Here is a 23080-nt window from a genome sequence, read left to right as displayed (position 1 = left end):
AATAAATTTCTAGAGAGATAAAAATCTTAAATCTGTTCAATTTGAGTGCCACTGATTTTCCAGTTGTGAAAGCAGTTATGTTGCTTAGTAAACAAAACCACTTTTGTTTTTGAATAACTTCTACATTGTGACAATACGTCGCTTGAACTCAGAGACTCCATCAAAAACTGGTCTGCCTTGTAAGAGAATGATGGCATCAAGGGGATATACAGTATATAAATAATATCTCAGGGGCTGCCACAAAGAAGAGGGAGTCAAGCTATTCTCCAAAGCACCTGAAGGCAGAACAAGAAGCAACGAATGGAAACTAATCAAGGAGAGAAGCAACCTAGAACTAAGGAGAAACTTCCTGACAGTTAGAACAATTAACCAGTGGAACAACCTGCCTCCAGAGGTGGTGAATGCTCCATCACTGGAAGTTTTTAAGAAGAGACTGGACAGCCACTTGTCTGAAATGGTATAGGGTTTCCTGCCTGAGCAGGGGGTTGGACTAGATGACCTCCAAGGTCCCTTCCAACTTACTACTACTACCACTATTATTATTATTATTATTATTATTATTATTATTATTATTATTATTATTATTATCCAACAGCAAAAGGTGGAACTCTGAGATTGCCTGCAGTTCAGAGTCAATATGAACCTCAAATAGCGGAGAGTGGAGAGGGCAACCATACAACCCTGCTGGGCTTCTTTTATAGTGAGAACAGGTGCAGAAATACCTCCTATGGCTGCATATTTAGCTTTTATATATAGATCTCTTAAGTGGTCTGATCATCAGTCACAGTAATCAGTAATCTATGAGAAAATAATCCTTTCCAAGTTCAGTTAGCAATTAGAGGGATGCTTGAGGCCTCAGTACCCTAAGCCTGTGGTGCCCAAATGATCAAATTTAGTGCACAACTTTAGCTTCTTTTGGAGAATCTAAGATAATGTAATGGATACGACTGGGAACAGACTGCTTCTGGAAGATCCATCTATAAAATCCTGTCCAAAGACTATCCCAAACTCAGTTCGATTTCTTTTGATTATGTCACTTTACTGCATGACTTCCTGCACCTTCAGAAAGCTGTGCTCCACAATCCATGAACTATGCACTTTTGGAGACAGAATTACACTTTGGTGTTGCAATTTTAAACTTGTGGCATAGTGTGCAAGAAGCATCTTTATAGATTTTAGGAAATAATATTGTTTTTTTTAGTTTTCTGAACAAAATATATGTAAAATACTGATGAAATTAATATATCTGTACTGCTTTGGAAAGATGTACGTGAAAGACAAATATATATGTGAATTAGGAAAGGAACAAAGTAAAAATGAGAAACAGAAAGAAACCAGAACTGATTCTTTCAGGATGCAGTCACATGTTGTTTTGCTTCTCCTAATGCAAATATTACAGTTTAGAAGCACAAGCTGACAAAGTGCTAGAGAACTCCAAATGAATTGCAGAAATGATCAAGAGGCTGAAAACCACAAAGGGATTGTGCTGTTTGGCATTTTTATTTAGGGAAAAAAACTAATGCAAAGTGGAAAGTTCTTAAATTGAGAGATCTGTAGAAAGATTATGGTGGGTAAAATGCTTTTGTTCAACATTCATAATTTCCCAGATTCTCCTTAATGGTTATAGTATTGGATACTTTAAAACAGTTTTTCAAACTAAATAAGGAAGTTATGTATTTGGGTAAGGTCTGAGTAGATTTCTTTCTTGCTTTTATGTTTCTTTTAATTTCTGACTATTCTATTCCATTTTCTCTCCCACATGCTAGTCAGATTTTTCTTTCTCCTTCACTGATTTCTTTGGTTGTCCATTGAGTCTAATTTTATACACTAGTAAAAAGCTTGTATTTTATGAATAATTAATTGCCCGGATCTGCAGAAAAATCACTTTAAAAAGAAAGGTCAAAGAAGAGAGCATCAAGAATGAGACAATGTCTGGGGCAAATATTACAAGATACCCTAACAAACTGTAGAATTAGGTAGTACTGTAATTTTACTTACTAAGAAATTCCACTCATACATAAACCATTTTGTCCATAGGAATAAGATAAATTCTACTAATGTGAGAAGTATTTCAGGTCTGTACTTCAACTGCAACATACAATCAGCTGTATATATTACCTTACCAACCTTTTTTTAAACAATTAACTTCTCCCTTAACAATCACATGCAGACAGATGTATGCATTCTTTTGATTCATGCATATTTATTTATTTATTTATTTATTTATTTAGTTTTATATACCGCCCTATTCCTGAAGGACTCAGGGCGGTTTACAGGGCAAAGTTAAAAGACAAAATAAGAGTTAAAATAGAATTAAAATAATATACATATATATAAAGACATTTGTACAGACTCCTTTATACTACTATCGTATGACTGCTTCTTATAAGATCCTCAAAGTAGATTTTTATTTATAGTAAGGATGTGGGGGAAAAATATGCAGGAATAATAATTGTCACTATTATTGCCAATTATCTGCAAACTTAAATGTAGTATAAGATCCGACTTAAAAATCTTTGGAAATTTTTCATTTTATACAACATGAAATGAGTACAAAATTGTCTAACTTCATATTTTCTGGCTTGCCCACATAATAGATTATTTACTTCACACTCTATTTGCCTCATAAAGATCGCTTAATGCAATTATTTGGATCCTTCATTAATTTATATTTGGATATATTGCAGAAACAAAGACTTTTCTTAACCCCAAGCTTTTGTATTATACAAATAGCAAGGCTGTAACTATGTTTCCTTTGTTGAAACAAGTCTTGTGACTGAAGATCGAAGTGCAAGATAAAAATCTGGTAATATACTTTGTACAAGATATTTCTTGCAATTTAAAGAAGGTTGTTGTATCATTTAATGTGCTACAGCCATTAGCAGAGAGGTCATATGCTAAATCACAGTGTATTAGCAGTGTCAGTAAATTTCAAATACCAGATTTGAAAAGGAGAACTGGAACGATAACATTAAACATGCAGCAATTTTTGCACCAAAGCTGGATATTGTATATTACATTGCCATCTAGAGGAAAAAAGTGAAATAATCCCAAATACTATTTTAAGTTAAAAAAAACCTACAGTACTTACACTGAATCACACAACATAAGCATTCAAACTCACTATAAATTTATGTCTTTTATATATGAAATATTGCTTTGAAATTTAGAATAAGTTCCTCATTACATAAATATGATTTGTCAATAAACTGACTTATTCAATGAAACAGCCAGCAATCAAGTAGGAAAGGAAAACAATTATTTCTATGAATAACCTTATTTCTGTTTACACAAAGAATAAAGGGCAATCCAAAATTCAGAGGCACAGCTTCACCCATTATGGGAAGGCACAAATACCATCAGCTAGTTTGCTCCAAATTTAAGGTGACAGACATTATCTATTATTTACATATAGGCAACCAGGTTGCATGCAAGTATATATAGGGTGGTATTTATGTTGTTGTTGTTAGCTGTGAAGTCGTGTCCGACCCATCACAACCCTATGGACAACGTTCCTCCAGGCCTTCCTGTCCTTTACTGTCTTCTGGAGTCCATTTAAGCTCACGCCTACTGCTTCAGTGACTCCATCCAGCCACCTCATTAGAGCTTCCTCAGACAGCCATTTTGCTTTCTTGCATTTCTTTTTCTTTGGGATGGTTTTGGTTGCTACCTGTTGTACAATGTTGCGAACCTCCGTCCATAGTTCTTCAGGCACTCTGTCTATCAGATCTAATTCCTTAAATCTATTTGTCACCTCTACTGTATATTCAACAGGGATATGATTTAATTCATACCTGAGTGGCCTAGTGCTTTTCCCTACTTTCTTCAGTTTAAGCCTAAACTTTGCAACGAGAAGCTCATGGTCTGAGCCACAGTCAGCTCCTGGTCTTGTTTTTACTGACTGTATAGAGCTTCTCCATCTTTGGCTGCAGAGCATATTGTCAATCTGATTTCTGTGTTGACCGTCTGGTGATGTCCATGTGTAGAGCCGTCTCTTGGGTTGTTGGAAAAGAGTGTTTGCTATGACCATCGTATTCTCTTGACAAAATTCTATCAGCCTGTGCCCTGCTTCATTTTGTACTCCAAGGCCAAACTTGCCTGTTATTCCAGTTATCTTCTGGCTTCCTACTTTAGCATTCCAATCCCCCATGATGATAAGGACATCGTTTTTTGGTGTTAGTTCTATAAGGTGCTGTAGGGCTTCATAGAACCGGTCAATTTCATCCTCTTCAGCACTGGTGGTTGGGGCATAGACTTGGACTACTGTGATATTGAATGGTTTGCCTTGGATGGAAGGCTGAGTCAACCTTGAGCCTGGTGGGATGCAAACCTGCACTAATTGCAGGCAGCTGGTGTTACTTAAGTAGGCATTAGCCCACTGCTCCACCAAGGCTCCTGGTGTTGCTACAGCTATCAGGATTTCCAACCTGTACCACTTTATAGAAGTTTCCTGGGTGCCGGGGGATTTGGGAAGACAATCTAGCCTGATCCTGCCTCTCATCCGAATCCGGGATTGCTGTGAGGATCGGATACCGCCTTTAGCCAGCTGTCCCTCTCTCTTCCCCCCCCCCCCACTTTGAAATGAAAGGAAAGTGTGCTTAATTCATGTGCTTTTGAAAAGTGCGGGCTTGGCAAAGATTTTATTGTGTGATTTCGTACTCAGCTGCCAGGCCAGCCAAGCTCGCCCTCTCCCCCCTTTACTCCCCCCCCCGCGCTTTGCACCGCTCTGCCCCACTCCGGCCAACTTGCCAGCCCCGCCTCCGTTACCTTGATGATTCCTTTCATTTTAGCCAGCAGAACTCCAAATTCCTGCGACGACGTGTCCGGGTAAAGCTGCTCCCGCAGCAGCTCTTCCGTGATCTCTGTGTTGCCGTAAAAGGTGGCCTGAGCGATACCATTTAGGAGCCCGAGTAAGGGCTTGGCAGGCTCAGGCAAGGGATGCTCCGCGGAAGCCGCCATCTTGTTTGAGGAGGCTCAACTGGACCTGAAAAAAGATTAGAGGATGGGAGCCGGGCGGGGACAAAACTGTGCCTTGGAACAGTTGCTCCCCCTTTTGGTGACGGGAATGGAAAGTTCAGTTTCTTGATCTCAGTTGCAAGGCATACAAGGTGTGTCTTTCTTGAAAAGTTTTACAATACATTTTTTAACAAAGCAAAACCCCTCCCCATCCCCTCCCTCCCTTCCCCCTCCCCCCTCCCCGACTTCCCAGAGCAGGGTATAAAAATACAAACAATCATAGTCTACCTTATGCAAACAACAATAAACTATTAAATCTATCGCACTTTAACTCTTATAAACTAACTACAAGCAATATAAATATCACATCAATACTTATTCAAATGCTAGGTGAAACTTTTTAGTCCCATATTTATTCTGGATATAACTTTTCAATTAAAAAAAAAGGTGTGTCTTTCTAACCTAGAAGCGTGAAAGGTTGTGTTGTTTTTTTTACACGCTTGCATGACATTAGTTATTAACCAAATTTATACAGGCGCTTATCTCCTCCTAAGGAAATACAGAGAACACTGTGACGCTCTTTGTTCTTGCCAGACAGACTCCACAAATACAGGCTTCTTGGTTTTCTTTCAAGTGTATTCCATAGCCTTGCTTTGTTTAGCAGACAGTCCATCACTGGTTCTTGAATACCATATAGCGGTAGCTCTACCAGTCTATATTTTTAATGCAGATTTACTTTGAAATCCCACTCATTTTATATTGGATAGTTTTCAAGAGAAAGAAAACAGAATAGCAGAATAAATGTGTGGATTTCCCCCCTCTATTTTGTACGTTACAATTTGCAACATTTCGCGGTCGTTAAATTGATGCTTCCAATTGTATTCCGCGCCAATAGAAGAGAATTCAGCATTCAGACTCTTGGGCAATTAAGATGCCTATATCTTATTCGCTGTTTGGTATTATTGTCCTACTTAAAATACTTCGGCTTCAGCCTCTGCAAGACATTTATGCATAGATGCCAAATTTATACTTTCCTTTCTCGGAGGTCACTACTTGAAAAAAATCGTTCCTGCTTTCCTGTGTTTATTGGAAATCAGGCACTTACAAAGACAGCCCTGTAGGAAACGTCATCTTCTGCGCCAGCCTGACCGACTGCTAAAAGGTCCTTTCTTCTCCAACTGCTGCCGGCGCGTTCTGGAAGCTTCGAGTCGGCGGGGAAACGTCGGTGGTGCAAGTTCCAGGACGGGGGAGAGGAATCCATCTCCATCGGAAGATTCAGCGGGCATCCGGGCGCAGACATGCCGGAAAACGCAAGCACAAAAGGGGCCTTTCTGAACGCGGCCACCGGGAACCGCAACTCTGGCGGCAATCGCACTTCTTACCAGGATAAAGATAAGCCCGCTCAGATCCGCTTCAGCAACATTTCTGCGGGAAAAGGTAACGGTGATGGGACGGCCCATTGTCTCCAATTGCGGAGGGGGGGGGAAGGACGGGGGAACGAGTGGACCGCTCCGTTGACACCTGGCGGGCTGAAGGCCACAGGCCGCACCCTCGGCCGCCCGCTTCTTTTGTCGGAGCGAAGGGAAGCCCTTTCCGAGTCTCGTCGAAGGTAAAGAGAGGATCGAGCAGCACAAACGTTTGCTGTTTGTAGCCCCGTTATTTTTCTGGTTTTTTTTTTTAAACGAAAGGTGCGTTCATTGTAAAGGAATGATCTCTATTATCCCTTCCTATTTTCCCACTTATTTTTTCTAGAAGAAAAACTTTCTTGGGCTGATTGTGCAACACAACACGCCATAATATGATCGATTGGATTAGGGCTTAAGATTGAGGGAGATCTCCCTTCACAAGTGGAAAAGGCTTGGGGGAACAGAAAGGTGATTGGTAGCCTGTGGCTTGTTAGATTCATTGATCCTCTTCTGGGTGATGCTGAACCACAGGTGATGTCAGATGCAAAATAAAAAAAATAAAAAATAAAACTGAAGATCAAAAAGCAAATTCATATAGGGAGAATAATCCTTTAATCACATTTCAGATATTTTAGTGTTCATCTGAGTTGCATGTTATTGTTAAACAATATTTGTTCTTAAGTAATATCTAATTATATGGTGCTCTCTCACTATCCAAAATCAAACTCATATAATTAATATAAGATTATAAAACAATATTATAACATTTTAGTATTACTGTTGCTATTTTTCCTGCATTATTGGTTAGCTTTCCAAACACAGTTATTGAGTTCGTGCAGGATTGTTCCATTTTAGTTTGCTGAATAAGGTATGACAGGCAGTATATACAATCAATATAGAAGCCACTTTCAAATATTTTAGGGGTTAGTATAATTTGAAATAAAAAGGGATGCGGTGGCTCAGTGGGTTAGGACGCTGAGCTTGTCAATCAGAAGGTCGGCAGCTTGGCGGGTCGAATCCCGAGTGCCGCCTAGCAGAGTGAGCGCCTGTTACTCGTCCCAGCTTCTGCCAACCTAGCAGTTCGAAAGCATGTAAAAATGCAAGTAGAAAAATAGGGACCACTACGGTGGGAAGGTAACAGCGTTCCGTGTGCCTTTGGCGTCTAGTCATGCTGGCCACATGACCACGGAGACGTCCTTGGACAAGCGCTGGCTCTTCGGCTTTGAAACGGAGATGAGCACCGGCCCCTAGAGTCGGAAACGACTAGCACGTATGTGCGGGGGAACCTTTACCTTTACCTCATAATTTGAAAATTTGACATGCATATTGTGATTTTTCATTTTTGGCCCATGTGATGTGAACTAAAGAAGTTGGAATTTATTTAGCAAACCATAATTAAACAAGCAATGGCTTAATATATGAATCAGTTTGCTGTATTTTTGTGGAAACTGGTATTTTAAACATCCTAAAGAATTTAGTGTCAAATTTATTAGACTTTTTTGTGGCTACCCAATGTCTTTTGGAGTGGGCAGCCATGACAAATCCAATAAATGAAATTACACCTGAAGTAAATCTCTTTGGGTATATAAAATTTATTTTCATCTCTATTTTAGCGGTTGCGGATGCTGTTAGGACAAGTCTTGGGCCAAAGGGGATGGATAAAATGGTGAGTTTTGAGCTTGGGTTTTGTGCTTGTGTGTATGTGTACTTGTGCTTATAATAAGGCAAAACATCTTTCAAATAAGAGCATTTGAAAGATGTTTTGCAGAATGCATTAGCAGAAACAAAACATTCTGAAATCAGTAAATTAACTGTTCCCAAGAAGGCTTGATGAACAACTTCAAAGGCTTTTACCAATTGTACATTCATAGACAGCATTTTTGCTGGACCAAAAACTAAGCAACTGCATGTGCAGACACTCAGGATCCCCTTGATATAGCCATCTCAAATTTTCCTGAAATTGCGGCTTTTATTAATATTTTCTGAAGGCCTTACTCATGGTAGTGTACTTTCGAACTCTTTGCAGAGGCTTAATATTTGAGCTCCTATGTGTAGATCCATTGAAAGCTGATATGAAGTTGCTGAATATGAACCAGCAGTGTGCAGCAGCAACCAAAAAAGCTAATACAATCCTGGGATGTATAAACAGGCATAGAATCAAGATCACACGAAGTATTAGTACCACTTTATAAAACCCTACTAAGACCACAACTCGAATACTGCAGCCAATTTTGGTCACCATATCACAAAAAAGATGTTGAGAGTCTGGAAAAAAATCCAGAGAACAGCAACTAAGACGATCAAAGGTCTGGAGACCAAAATGTACAAAGAAAGGCTGCGGAACGTGGGTTTGGCAAGTTGAAAGAAAAGAAATAGGGGAGACATGATAGCAGTATTCCAATATCTGAGGGGCTGCCACAAAGAAGAGGGGGTCAGGTGGTTTACCAGATCACCAAAGGGAAGGATGAAAAACAATGGTTGGAAGCTGATGAAAGAGAGGAGCAACCTGGAATTAAGGAGAAACTTCCTGACAGAACAATCAACCAATGGAACGGCTTACCCCCAGGTATCGTGGTTGCTCCATCGCTGGAAGTTTTTAAAGAGAGACTGGACAATCACCTGTCTGGGATGGTCTAGGTCCTCCTGCTTGAGCAGGATGCTGGACTAGAAGACCTCCAAAGGTCCCTTCAAGATTTTATTCCTATTCTATTCTATTCTATTCTATTCTATTCTATTCTATTCTATTCTATTCTATTCTATTCTATTCTATTCTATTCTATTCTATTCTATTCTATTCTATTCTATTCTATTCTATTCTATTCTATTCTATTCATATATGTTTTCAGAAGTAATGAAAGTGCTTGGAATGTCATAGTGAAATAGATTTTGTGCAGCTATTCTAGTTAAAATAACTACATGCGCCTTAAGAAGTTGGAGGGTTGTGAGAAACGAAGGGATAGAAATAAGTCTTTATTTGGCATGTACTGTAGTTATAAATGAACTGCCAGTGAATCTTTGGCGAGTGATTTTTACACTAGATAGAATGAAAGGATTGTGCTTTCATTTAAACTCATACATCAGTCTCACTTTGCCATTTAAGAAGTGAATGGTAAGACAAGCATAAGAAGGCGTATGGGAGAGAAGCGTAGAGGGCAACGTCAAGCTGCCTGGCTAATTTAACAAGGCAGACAATCAAGAAGTGGCAGGAGGAGAATCTATGAGATAAGGAAAGCTTAATAAAGAATGGGTACTGAAAACAGCAAAGGCTAAATGAGCAGGGTGGTGCCATTCATTGGTGTCTGTTGAATCTAACATTGAAATTATTAAAAATAATTAAAATAAAATATTCTGGGATGGCTAAATTTCATGAGTTTTCATGCTCTTGAAATTTCCTGGGATACATCAGTGCCCGTGAACATTCCTGAAAATATTTCTAACCCCTAGGCTAAATAGTAGTTTGCCTTATTGAACCAATGGTTTGTACTTTTTAGTGCACAATAAGATAAAATTGATGTTTCAACTTGTATTTTGTTTGTAGATTTTCTCTTTTTTGAGTTGGTGTCCAAAAACTTGATTGTGCTTTTGTAGATCCAAGATGGTAAAGGTGATGTGACAATCACAAATGATGGTGCAACAATTCTGAAGCAGATGCAGGTTCTTCATCCTGCAGCCAAAATGGTAAATAATAGTTTTTAAATTTATGTCAATGCAAACCTAAAGCCAAATTACACTAGCCGTTATGATGGTTATATTCCTTATAGAAAATAATTACTGTAGTACATTGACGTGGAAATGTCTAGAAATGTGTGCATTTGTATATTGGATGTTTTGGGTTAATAAAAACCTCTATAGTAGTGTTATAGAGGAATTTACGTTTTTTCTTTCAACATTTGACAATATGTAGCTGGTGGAGTTATCAAAAGCACAAGATATTGAAGCTGGAGATGGCACTACATCTGTTGTGGTCATTGCAGGTGCTCTCCTGGATGCTTGTTCCAGACTTCTTCAGAAAGGTATGTTTACATACAGTTTTGTATATGGAAATGTAATGTGAAATAATAAAAATATAGTCTGGATGATCTTTTGTCATAATAGAGAACTTCTGTATCCAAATCTTTGGCTGTCATGGCTGCATCTCACCTATCCAAGCTCCATGAGCTGTAAGCCTGACATTTTTTGGGGAGGGGGCAGGGAGAGGGAAAGATTGGAATGTAAGGAAGAAGGGGTGGGGGGAAATGGAAGCCCAGCTGAGCCTTGTGAGATGCTTCAGCCAACCAGGGTCAAATAACGAGATGCAGAACTGGGAACCGAGCACCTGTTTCTTAAACAATATGCAACCACCTGATTGGACATTTTCAGATAAGGGATGGGGGGAGAGAGGGAACTTTCCCTTGTGTTGTTTACATGGAAACCTTGATGAGCGATTCATAAAATGAGTCCAAAATACAAAAAAGAAAAATTTTACTATAATGTAATGGCTTCATGGCTTATATGACTGAAACAACCTGTTATCTTCCATAAAAACATCAAAGGAAATATTCTTTCACAGACAGCTTGATTTGAAATCATTCTGTGAGATCAAATCATTGAGACCAATCTGAGAACAGATTGTTGATGTCATAGATTATTATTTGTATATTAGCTGTAGTTTGAATAAATTTATATCCTAAACTCTGCTTAGGAATTCATCCCACCATCATTTCGGAGTCATTCCAGAAGGCATTGGAAAAAGGCGTTGAAGTCTTGACCAGCATGGGACAGCCTGTTGAACTGAGTGACAGAGAAACCCTCCTTAACAATGCAACTACTGCATTGAATTCTAAGGTGGGTATTGGAAAGAAAACAGTTGATAAGTTATTACTTTTGTTTATTTGGGATATATATAATTTGCCTTTTATGTACAGTTTATATGTAAAAGAATTAACTAAGACAAGAGCAGTGCTTTGTAAAACAGCTTGCAGATTGCTATTTTTTTTTAGCTAGGCATCAGTAATGTTTAAGTGCGCAGGGTATGTTTAATTTCAAGTTGATTGTGATCGTCACAACCTTCAACAAACATTCAGCATAATTTCCTATTGAAGGCTAATGCTATAATTCTCATAGTGATTTAATAACTTAATTTCCATAATGACTTCATAAAAATGTACCTATCAGAATTTTTACAATTATTTGAGGTACAAAAACTTTGTCATTCCACTTGGTGACTTGATTAGACTTAATGAAGTCATCCTGTGTGTAAAATTTGCACAATATATATCACTTATCAGGGTGGATAATGATGATTTTTAAAAATAAATCAGATTATTTTTTATTTAAATCAGATTTTTTTATTTTTATCAAATTTATTTTAATAAAATGCTTCTGAAGTAAAAATCTATCTAAATATAGTTTTCTATTTAAGATGTATTAATAATTTAGTTTATTCAGCATGAAATGGAGCTTAGTTATGTAGCATGAAGATGTATATTCTGCAATATTTACATTTTTGGTAAACTCATTCAATGAATCCAAGCTCTGCAAGCTGAGATAACATGTACTACATTGATGCATTCACACAATTTCGCAGTAACCATGAGATAAATTATAAAACAAAGTTCAGGAATATTCCTTTATCCCATTCTTTTGCAAATGTATGTACACTACAAACTGTATGATTGTTTGAAGAGGAATGCATCTGTACCAGGCTCTAAGTATTTTAATAAATAAAAGAATTTGAGTAGTTCTCCAACTATGTGTGATTAACCTATTAATCTAAAATTGTTTCTGATATCGCTGTTTTACCTACCTGACAGCTTATTATTCTAAATAGGAAACCTTCATTTTGTTTGCAAATAATAATATTAAAGATTCTAACTACCAGCAAGAATGAGTTCCTACATTTAAAGAGCTCCTGTCATTTCAGGGCCATCATGGCTGCTGCGCCTGATAGCAGGCATCCACTCACCTCTGCCCGCCACGTCCTTCACCTTGTTGTGTCACTGCCGCATCACCAGCCGTCCCATTAAAGTCAATGGGACTGTCGGTGAGTCAACAGCGGGTTGGAGGAGGAGCCGCTGCGGGACAGAGATGACAGTTGCTCTTTAAAAATTCTGATTTAATTCCAGTTGATTTAAATCAAGCCTTTTTACTAGTAAAAAGGCTGATTTAATTCCAGTTGATTTAAATCAAGCCTTTTTACTAGTAAAAAGGCTTGATTTAAATCAACTGGAATTAAATCAGAATTTTTAAAGAGCAACTGTCATCTCTGTCCCGCAGCGGCTCCTCCTCCAACCCGCTGTTGACTCACCGACAGTCCCATTGACTTTAATGGGACGGCTGGTGATGCGGCAGTGACACAACAAGGTGAAGGACGTGGCGGGCAGAGGTGAGTGGATGCCTGCTATCAGGCGCAGCAGCCATGATGGCCCTGAAATGACAGGAGCTCTTTAAATGTAGGAACTCATTCTTGCTGGTAGTTAGAATCTTTAATATTATTATTTGCATTGATTTACATTGTGATTTAAATCGACTTGATTTAAATCAAATCTACCCTGGCACTTATAGCTAACATGCAGTTATGAGAGTCTCTAGAAATCATGGCACAAAACTAAAGAGATAAATAAGAAAGATGCTTCCTCTCTGTCTCATTAGAATGTTGTCTCTTCCCTTCCCTGGTCTATCTAATATTGCTACCATACCAATTTTTTTCCCTGTTAAATAAAATAATTAAACATAGAAGGTTTTTTTGCCTTGCTCTGGTTCGTTTGTCCAGACCAAATGTATTCATTTGGAGATGCTGTTGCCATTTTGTACATGAAGGAAGAACCGTACAGGTTCTGTTGTAATTATTGTTTTAAGGTAACTTATCTTCTGCATTTGGGCATTAGGGTTTAATTTGTTTTCAATATTTGTACTTGTGCTTTTGATATTTATGTCACTGTTCACCGCCCTGAGTCCTTAGGGAGAAGGGCGGTATACAAATCAAATAAATAAATAAATAAATAATGGGAATTGTAGGAAAGGAAGCTTTGCAGCTGTTCCCTTGGAGTTCAGCTGTTTATCCACAGTCTTGAATATGAAGCTTCACGGGGCTTGCTCAGAAGACCTATTGAGAGTCGGGTGGATGCTGTGGCTTAAGTTCTGTTTAAATCATTGGCATTATTAAAACAAATGGAGAAATTTAATCCCTGTTGCAGTTTTGAATAATTAAAAAAAGTAAAAGTGTGAAGTTCTTACGCACTGGACAGTCAAAAGGCATGTTAAGTAAACCTTTATAATGATCCTTCAGGTTGTGTCGCAGTATTCTAGCCTCCTTTCTCCAATGAGCGTTGAAGCTGTGATGAAGGTGATAGATCCAACTACAGCTAGCAGCGTGGATCTTAGAGACATTAAAATTGTTAAAAAACTTGGGTAAGAGAGTTAGTCAAATTCTGAATTTTTATTTGTATCTTTATTTAGTATTGCTGGTTTACTGAGTGTTTATTTTCAGGGGCACAATTGATGACTGTGAACTCGTTGAAGGGCTGGTCCTCACACAAAAATTGGCCAATACTGGAGTAACCAAAGTGGAAAAAGCTAAAATAGGGCTCATTCAGTTTTGCTTATCTGCTCCAAAAACAGATGTAAGTTGCTTAATTAATTCTTTAGAATAAATAAATTATAGGGAATCCTAGACTTAACAACAGTTTATTTTTTGACCATTCAAACTTTTTTCCAGTGGTGGTGTAAGTTTGAACTTGAAAAAGTTTCTAAAATATTGATCTTGTATTTGATTTGTAAAAACTAAACAGCATGTAAGATTGTATTGCAGATTGACTTTCTGCACTCATTGAAGAATACATTATGTTGGCAAAGCAAGATTTGTCCAATTTGTTTTGAGCAATCCTGTTAACATAAGACTGAATGCAATAATATGCAAGTTGGCATTGTCTCATACGTTCTTCCTTTCCTGCAACTATCCATAACGAGCTACAGCAGATTTATGGGGATAGGAAATTGACAAGTTAAAAGTTAAAATTCAGTCTGTTAACTTATTTTATTGATGAAAATCACTATTTATCCATCCACTAAAAGAATTGTCTTTTGGAAGCCACTCAAGGCAATCTAATGTAGTGTTCTATAGAAGAAGTGAAGCAAACTGACAAAAACTAGTGCTTAAAAATGGATACTTTTTGTGCCTAAAAAAAATAAAAATGTCAGCTGTAATTTACTACTTTCAAAACCTGTATTTTGACTGTTCAGGTGATTGGCTTGTGGCATGGCTATTAAATTGTCCATTACGTACAAGTATACTTAAATACTTTTTAATTTTTCTGCTAGATGGATAACCAGATTGTTGTTTCTGACTACACTCAAATGGATAGAGTCTTGCGTGAAGAGAGAGCCTACATTCTGAATTTAGTTAAGCAAATTAAGAAGACGGGTTGCAATGTACTTCTCATTCAGAAATCCATTTTACGGTATGTTTATTTCAATAGTTCATATTTCATTCATTTTTAACCAGAGCTTTTACTTAGATTTACAGTTGTTCTTGTCATAGTTAATATATGCCTTATCCATCCCTGTGGAGTTCGCTAAAGCTAAAAATAATGGAAAGAGACTTTTTAAGCACTATAGTAGTGGAAGAACCATATATGGTAATGTGCTATGATTCGAGTTAGAGGAGCCATAAGAATTATTTTCATGATTCCAGAAGGCTCAGGATATATCTGAGACCCATATTTGATAGCATAGGAAGAAAATAAAATTCTGTTCTGAAGTTTTGAAATAATTCTATGCCAGATCAGAATAGTTTTGATAATGCTATGCTGTGATGATCTATATATCAGTAAACCTCATCAAATGTATTGGTTGTAGGGATGCTCTAAGTGATCTGGCTCTACATTTCCTGAACAAAATGAAGATCATGGTGATCAAAGATATTGAAAGAGAAGACATTGAATTTATATGTAAGGTGAGATAAAAGAGGGTTTTTTAAATGAATGAATTCTTAAGTCGTGGAATGTAATCCTGACAGTATCATGAGTAACCATGAATTGAAATTGATTGTTACGGTGAATGAATCTGTCCTGACATTTTGAATGAATCTGTCCTGACATTTGTGATGCTATAATTAAAAACGTATTGTAAAACAGCTATCTCATTAAAAAGGTAGCTTCTCTGAAAATTTCTAAGATCTTTTACAGAATAATCTTAACATCAGCTTAGAAGTTAAGTGTCATTAGCATAATTTAATGGGTCTTATTGCTAGACAAATAGACTGAGGTTCAGTAGTATAGTACTTTAAGTGCACATATATTTACAAATTATTCATATGTGCTTTGTAGGACTGTTCACACTCTGCCACCTCAGTTGTGCTCTCTTACAATCAGCTAGTCAGTTGAGGTTATAAATGCATGTATTTTCCACATTAATGCATTTTCTTAATTCCTTAGTTATAAGTTAACTGAATGAGCCAGAAGCTACTTTGAGAGAAACATAATCAGCCCAGACATTGTAGCTTTGAAGTCTCTGCCACTATATTGCTTCTTTGGACTACTTTGTTCAGATCTGTGAAGCATCTGATAGATTTGACTCAGCGCTGAGGACTTTAAAATAGTACACGTGGCTACACGTTTATAGTACACGTGGCTACACGTTCTTGAATAGGGCCAACATAGGTGTTTTCATACAGGACAAGGTGGCAGTGATGGCTAGGTAAATGATTAGGTGGTTTTCTTACTCCCTCAGTCTTGCAGTTTGCCCCTGCTTTTAAAGGAATGAAATAGCTGCAGTTTTGCATTCCTCTCCTTTGAGCAAAAATCATGTCTCGAGGTGAAGAGAGGCTGCTTGTGCATGTAAGAGTATATTTGCCACCCTGTGTATTGGCAAATAAGAGTGTATGCTTATGGTTATTTGGAGATGGGGAAACTGTGTCTTCATGGAGCTTATGCAACTTGGTTTGTGCTCAGACGTGGGTGTAGATTTGACATCCGCTTGGGAAGTTTACCTACCTTTTGATTTCCAGTTGCGGGCACATTATACAGAACATTCTGATATATTTTTTTACATATCTAACCTAAGGTGTGTTTGTGCATTGTTTCTTTAAAAGACTATTGGAACTAAGCCAGTTGCTCATATTGATCAGTTCACTGGTGACATGCTGGGATCTGCCGAACATGCAGAAGAAGTGAATTTAAATGGATCTGGAAAGCTAGTTAAGGTAGGATAAGTCTAGTCTACTTTGTACTGAAGTTAAAGCAAATTTTTCATACTGGATTTGAATGTAGGACAGGGGTATCAAACTGCCGGCCCGCAGGCCAGATGCGTCACGCGGAAGCCACCCCATTGCTGGTAATGGCAAAACAGTCCCGATACGTCACGTGATGTCACGTGACATCATGAGTTTGACATGTCTGCTGTAGGATAATGGAAAAAAGCCCTCTGCCAAGAACTAAAGGAAACAAAAACTGCCATTTTGTTGTCATCAGTGCCTTCATAGTTCTAAAATTTGTTCCCAAAACCAAATCTTCCCCCCAAAGGGAGTAAGCTTTCTTATCTGAATATTCAGTATGGTGCCTGTTTTGTATTTCAGATTACAGGCTGTGCTAGCCCTGGAAAAACTGTTACAATTGTGGTACGAGGGTCTAATAAACTGGTGATCGAAGAGGCTGAGCGTTCCATTCATGATGCTTTGTGTGTTGTCCGTTGTTTGGTCAAGAAAAGGTACTGCATCATTTTGGGACCAATAAAATCATCATTCAAGTTAGCAAGCTACGCTTCAAGTTGCTTTTTAATTTTAATTTCAGAGCGCTAATTGCAGGTGGTGGAGCACCAGAAATAGAGTTGGCATTACGCTTGAATGAATATTCTCGTATTTTAAGTGGCATGGAATCTTACTGTGTTCGTGCTTATGGAGAGGCTCTGGAAATTATTCCATCCACCCTGGCTGAAAATGCGGGCCTTAATCCGATATCCACTGTTACAGAACTGAGAAACAGGCATGCACAAGGAGAGAAAACTGCTGGCATTAATGTCAGAAAGGTAATCTGCAAACTAATAAAACAAGTGATGTACCACATCATTTGGAAAACTGCCTTTTTGGAGTTCACTAGTACTATTTTTCATGTTTACTGCATAATGCATAATTCAGAGGGTTGCTCAACTTGAAATTACAATATAAATTGTAGCAAATGCGGAGAAGTGCATTAGGTTTATAGTTATATTGTATTGGTTTTTGGAAGAGCGACCCAATTTAGAAATGTCAGTGAAATAAAATCCTTTTTTGCTCTTAGAATATTGGGACATTTTAGTAAGAGTCAATATAATTGAAGTATTTTTCAAATTCCCATAATGGAAATTGTGACTGTTTTTTTTTTTGTAGCGTGCCTATACAAACGCAGCAAAGAAGCAGTTCACTCCAACAGATCCCACAAACAGCATAATAGCAACTGAAATACATGTCTGACTTTTGTCTTGATGCTTCTTTCTAATACACATAACATTTTTGCAAATGGCATTTCAACAAAGAAGGCTATTTTTGCCCTTGATGCTATGGAAGTCGAGCATGCTAGCTTGATCTGTAATGCAACTTGAACATTTCATGTATGAAAACAAAGTGCATAAAGGCACAAGAATGGCAACATTTCAGTATAATTCATGGACTTTATCTGCTGTTTTACAATAGCTGCTATTCAGGCAGATAGTCATTTTCATATGTCTCCTTTTGGCCATCCAAAATTGCTTCTGATGCTTCTGTGTGTGACTTCAAACCTATCTGATCAATGTAAATCAGTGACATCAATCTTGATGGGGGAGAAGTTGGAGTTGTGCTTGCTTATAATAGGGAAAGAGGCTGGGTTTTAGTCACTCTCCAATAGCTAGTCACTTGTTTGCCCAGCATGGGGTTACTACACCGTATATTAGAACATCCACACTAATTCCTCATGATTTACATTCCTCTTAATTAAAGGCCTTATTTTGAGAAGGGATATTTCATTAGAAAAGAAATATTGAATTATGCATAATTTAATGGGAATGGAAAATAGTGGGAGGGATTTTTTCTAACATTTCCTTTTCAGTAGTCCACTAGTGAGCTAATTAAAATACGTAGTATTACTAAAAGTATACGTTTGCCTCTGGGTCCAATTCAAAGTGTTGGTTATCACCTTAAAGTCCATCATGGCATGGGTCCAGGTAATCTGAGGAACCACCTCACCCCAAAGGAATTGGCCCACTCCTCCCACACCATCAGAAGGAACATAGATTCTGAACATAAGCAAAGCTGGCTAGGAGCTGCCTCCTGCTGAATTTTAGCTAGATAGTCCTACATCTAATATTTCCTTCTATGGATTTTTGATATGTCAATGAAAATGGCAGTCACATAGCTAGAGAGAGTAATTAGTATATGTTAACAAAAAATAGCTTCCTTAAATCTTTTAAATTATGTTAATAAGTAAAAGTGAGGAAGTGTTGACTTGTTGATCTGGTTTGCATCATTTAATAAAGTTGGTGTGATTCTTCATCCTACTGCTTTGGCAATAAAATAGGCCTAATAAGCTTTTATCTCCTGCAAAAAGACTCAGGGAAACTCTGTTCCTATTTGGGCTGTACTTTATCTTTGTATTTATTTATATTAAAAAATTGCTATTCCTCTCTGCAATTAAGGTTCATATTATATTATTTCCCTATTTTAAATATGGGAAAAAAGTTGTCAGAATGTTTATTTCTTTAATTTGAAAAATGCCATTAGTTTGAAACACATAACAATAACCTTTAAGCTCAGTGATCTTGTATTCTTATTGGTCTTTCTCTTTAAAAAAAAAGTCACTCCCCAAGAATTACATACTTGGTTTTGGTTTGCAGTTCTAAGCAGAATTAAAATGAGCTGCTGATGTTGGAAAACTATAATCACTCGATAATATGAAAGTTTTTTCCATAGTTGTAAAACTTCATCTCTTACAGATTTAATATATAATTTCTAATGATGTTAGCATCATTAAAAAGAAAATAGTTGCTTGATGTTTAAAGCTTTAGTGCTTCACATGTATGTGTACATACACACATACATACACAACATTTCTCACAGCGGACCTCCTCTACCTCTTAGGAGTTTTGGCTGCCATTTTTTGTATTTTTTAAGTTCTATAATATCCCTTTTTAAAGTAAGAATTATAGCCACTACTTTAAGGATATCCTCACCATAGATTTGTGTAACAGCAATTTCATATTGGCAGTTCTGTTTTCAGTGAAAAAAAGAGTTCAGTCATAAATTGGGTCATTCTTTTGCTGTATAAGCAGAATCAGACTGGGTACTTTTCCATAGTAGTGTGTGCGTGTTTGTGTGTGTTTCAAAATGTTTTAATTTTGCTGGTAGGTACAGCATGTTGAGAAAACGTTGCATACTAGATGAGTATCTTCTAGTGTAGACATTTGAAAAGGTATAAATGTATTTACCTTAAACATAATGAAAGCTCTTAGAAAATATTATATGTTTAAGATGCTTGCTGATAATTGTTAGTACATTGATATTGTGTTTTTTAAATTGTAGGGTGGAATTTCAAATATCTTGGAAGAGCTGGTGGTCCAGCCTTTATTGGTATCAATCAGTGCTCTCACCCTAGCTACAGAAACAGTTCGTAGCATTCTTAAGATTGATGATGTGGTAAGCTATTTAACATTCTTTTAATTTCTCCAATGTCCTTTTATCTAATTTTTGTTAATTTTCAAAATCAAAATGATTTTTCTTACCATATAATTGTATGTTAAATGAAAATATTTTGTAATTATAAATATGGTTATCTGTTGTGGAGAGTTAGGCATGTGCAATTGTTTTTGAAAATTTAGAATACTGTATTATGGAGAATGGGTTGACAAATTATGCACTGATACTATTCCTATAATATCTTATGTCTTTTTTTTTACAGGTGAACACTCGATGAAATGACTAAAGGAAGAGGCAGTACTCTAAAGTAGTACACTATACTAAGTTTGGAACTTGGCTCCTTTATAGAGGCACTGCGTTGGACACCTATTTAGCTTGTGGTTGTGTTCATGTTCTGTCAATATAAGTTAATAAAACCTCAACCTCAAAAGACAGACTTTGTTTAAATTCTTCAATCGTTAACTTACACAGCTAAAAAACTGCTTAAATTGTCAAGATTGTGCCCCTTTTTAAAACTGATTTCAATATGCGCTTTCAGTTTAAATCAGCAAGAACTTTGTCTTTTAAGTACTAATTTTCTCACCCATTCTTTACCATGCGTTTCAGACTGTTTTATTCTTTTAACTTTTGGTGTGTGTTTTTTTTGTTGTTGTTAATGCAAGAGAGATTTCCTGGACAAGTATGACCAGGGAGAATGGGTACAAATCACCACACATGTGATGTCATGAAACAAATGCTACAACTTGTACTCTTGACATCAAGACACAAGAAAATAATTTCATTGGTGTGATGTCGTTGCCTGTGTATCACTTTGACATCAGAATTTACATCCACGTTGCTGCTTGTGGAAACTCGAGCTTCTTTGGCTTCTTTAGTGGTTTTTACCAATTAAGTTCTTTGAACAAAGCTGTTTAGGAGACTGTGTGTTGTTACATTGACTACTGAAGTGTCAGGCTGAAAACCTTGTGAAAAACTAACCTTCAGTAGGAACATTTCAAACTTATATAAGTTAGTAGGAACGGTATTCTGCTTTTGGATTATCCTTTGGATTGAATTGGGATAAGTACTAGTGGAAAAATACTATATTTTGTAGAATTTTAAAACAAAATGAGCTCATAAATTAAAGGGAACTTTCTAAAACAATTGAAGATTTTGCTGTCTGATTTTTAACAGCAATCCAGTTATCTCAATTCACATTTTAAGAGTACAAAAGATTTTCAGTTGTGATCTTAATGTCTTTCGCTTGTATTTTATATGACTATACAGTTACTCCTCACTTAATGGCCAATAACTCCTTTGCTAAGCAGCTTGGTTGTAAAGCACAAATTTATGTGACTGCCAACTTATTATACTCTATGTAGAGGTTTGATAGCTGTGTTCAAACTGATGTGCAAATGATAGAGACAATGCACTAAAACGAAAGATAATCTGAAAACTAGATAGTGGGCTTTACAGTATACAAAGCTGGTTGCAATGTAAGCCACGATACTGCAAGCTTACAGGTAACTAGATTACCACTGCATTAACTGATTACTGGTACATGACTTGATCTGAAAGTAAGATTTATAGGTGTTCCCCACCTTCCACCTCTTGAATATAACTTCTTAGAGACTGAACCTAAGGTTTGGTTTTGTTTTAATTTAGGAGAGTAAGAATTTGCTTCTGAAAGCAGAGCCTGGATAATATGAAAATTAAAGCAGCCCCTAAATATCATGTGTGGTCATTTAAGATGGCGCAAAGCCTAGTGTATTTCTATTGGGACTAAGGATTTTATTACAATGGAGAAACTAATGCAGCTTCAAATTATAATTTTCTTCGAGTGGTGACTTCAGTTCCCTGACATAATCCATGTGAGTGAAATTAATTAATAGTAGCCAAATCATTAGCAATAAATATTTTGCCAGGAATGATTGGTGGTAACTTGAAAATCTGTGTGAGTATAAACCACTTTTTATGTACTACAACTTTTTATAATATGGGAATTATATTATGGAGTGATTTTGTACATTGTAAAAATGTGATCCAGAATATTTTTGTCCTTGAGGAACAAAACCAGTATTAGAGGTTTGCAAAACGGTTGGCAGACTTCTGTTTCCAATAACTTGTCATATCTTGTTGCAATCTAACTCAAATTTTGTACTTAGTAAAATCTAATTTGTGTGCCCAGAGATTTCCTCCCAATTCAAGGGACATTAATTCTGAATTTTGCAGTTTTTTGTAAGTGCAATAGATTTAACTTTAAACCTATTTTTTCTTTCATGATTATTTTTTTAACTCCTCTGATGGGAGCTGGAGAAGCGGGCCTCTGAGTAAACATTTGACTAATGTTTCTACTTTCTTTGAAGTAACAGCATGTAAAATTCTGATAACCAGATTATACCAGCTACAGACAAGAATTGTCCAGAAATTTGAACATTAAAAACCTGAAAACTGTTATGTGGAAAACATGTCCCCTGAATATTCAAATGGTCATTAACAAGACCGTGCTAAAAATATGGGATGCTGTAGTCTATTACATGGTACATTTATTGTTGCTGGGTATGTTCTCTAGATGCTTGATGACTCAAATGATGCTGGCCAATTAACACATTGCAACACAATATATTTGAAATGTATAGAAAGTGATTTATTCCTTTTCCAAGGGTCTTCTCACCTTGTACCTATGGGAGACATCTTTTACTTATACATAAACAGATATTAAATCTACCTTTCTGGTTGGATCCTATTTTGGCAAAAGGCACACCAAGCTAAGAATCTTGCCTTGATTTAGAGCTAACATCTCTAGTATATAATGTGAAAATAACGTTTTCTATTTTTTCTAGAAATCCACTTCAGTAATCCTACAGAGTAACATCTAATTTTTAAAAAGTCAGCTTTTGATATGAGCTGATAACCTTGTACCATTAAAATTCTGCACGGTTTTCCCATTATCTCCGGAAATTCATCCCCAGATGCCTCTAACATGGGAAATAAAAGACGGGAGAGGTTTCAGAACAGGCGAAGAATTCACGTAAACATTGCGCAAAGGAGACGCGTTTTTATACACGACTGGAAGGTTCATGTCCTCTTCGAGATGCCGTAGCGCAGAGGTGATGTG

At 37.0% G+C, this 23080-nt stretch overlaps 2 protein-coding genes across 7 annotated transcripts in view; one reads left to right on the top strand and one right to left on the bottom strand.

Annotated features, from left to right (window-relative positions):
- The window catches only part of COMMD1 (copper metabolism domain containing 1), an 86340-nt gene extending 81250 nt beyond the window's left edge, over window positions 1-5090 (bottom strand). The window contains exon 1 of one of the 5 annotated variants that reach the window (XM_081344327.1): window positions 4768-5090. In XM_081344327.1, the coding sequence (XP_081200453.1) occupies window positions 4768-4959 (192 nt within the window). In that variant the 5' untranslated portion in view covers window positions 4960-5090. The remainder of the gene's footprint in view (window positions 1-4767) is intronic. The other 4 variants (XM_081344329.1, XM_081344330.1, XM_081344331.1 and 1 more) reach the window with 4 other exon arrangements.
- A 1033-nt stretch (window positions 5091-6123) lies between these two features.
- CCT4 (chaperonin containing TCP1 subunit 4) lies at window positions 6124-20417 on the top strand. Of its 2 annotated transcripts, none has more exons than XM_081344284.1 (14): window positions 6124-6393; window positions 7976-8028; window positions 9951-10040; window positions 10267-10375; window positions 11044-11186; window positions 13630-13751; window positions 13831-13963; window positions 14661-14800; window positions 15198-15294; window positions 16432-16542; window positions 16915-17045; window positions 17129-17363; window positions 19870-19983; window positions 20246-20417. In XM_081344284.1, the coding sequence occupies exons 1-14, from the start codon at window positions 6255-6257 to the stop codon at window positions 20258-20260; spliced, it is 1632 nt and encodes a 543-aa protein (XP_081200410.1). In that variant the 5' UTR covers window positions 6124-6254; the 3' UTR covers window positions 20261-20417. The 2 variants fall into 2 exon arrangements, with proteins under 2 accessions (XP_081200410.1, XP_081200411.1); XM_081344285.1 differs by lacking the exon at window positions 6124-6393 and adding an exon at window positions 6450-6893.
- Window positions 20418-23080: the final 2663 nt, after the last annotated feature.

This window comes from Vipera berus, assembly GCF_964194415.1.
Source record: "Vipera berus genome assembly, chromosome: 1".
Taxonomy (NCBI): domain Eukaryota; kingdom Metazoa; phylum Chordata; class Lepidosauria; order Squamata; family Viperidae; genus Vipera; species Vipera berus.
This window is presented reverse-complemented; position numbering and strand designations above follow the sequence as displayed.

Bases quoted from the DNA above. Each gene is read 5' to 3' on its own strand.
- CCT4 (XM_081344284.1), top strand. From the start codon at position 6,255: ATGCCGGAAAACGCAAGCACAAAAGGGGCCTTTCTGAACGCGGCCACC. The intron at 13,964-14,660 runs GTAAGTTGCTTA...TTTTTCTGCTAG, and splicing joins TATCTGCTCCAAAAACAGAT to ATGGATAACCAGATTGTTGT. The intron at 16,543-16,914 runs GTAGGATAAGTC...TTTGTATTTCAG, and splicing joins GATCTGGAAAGCTAGTTAAG to ATTACAGGCTGTGCTAGCCC.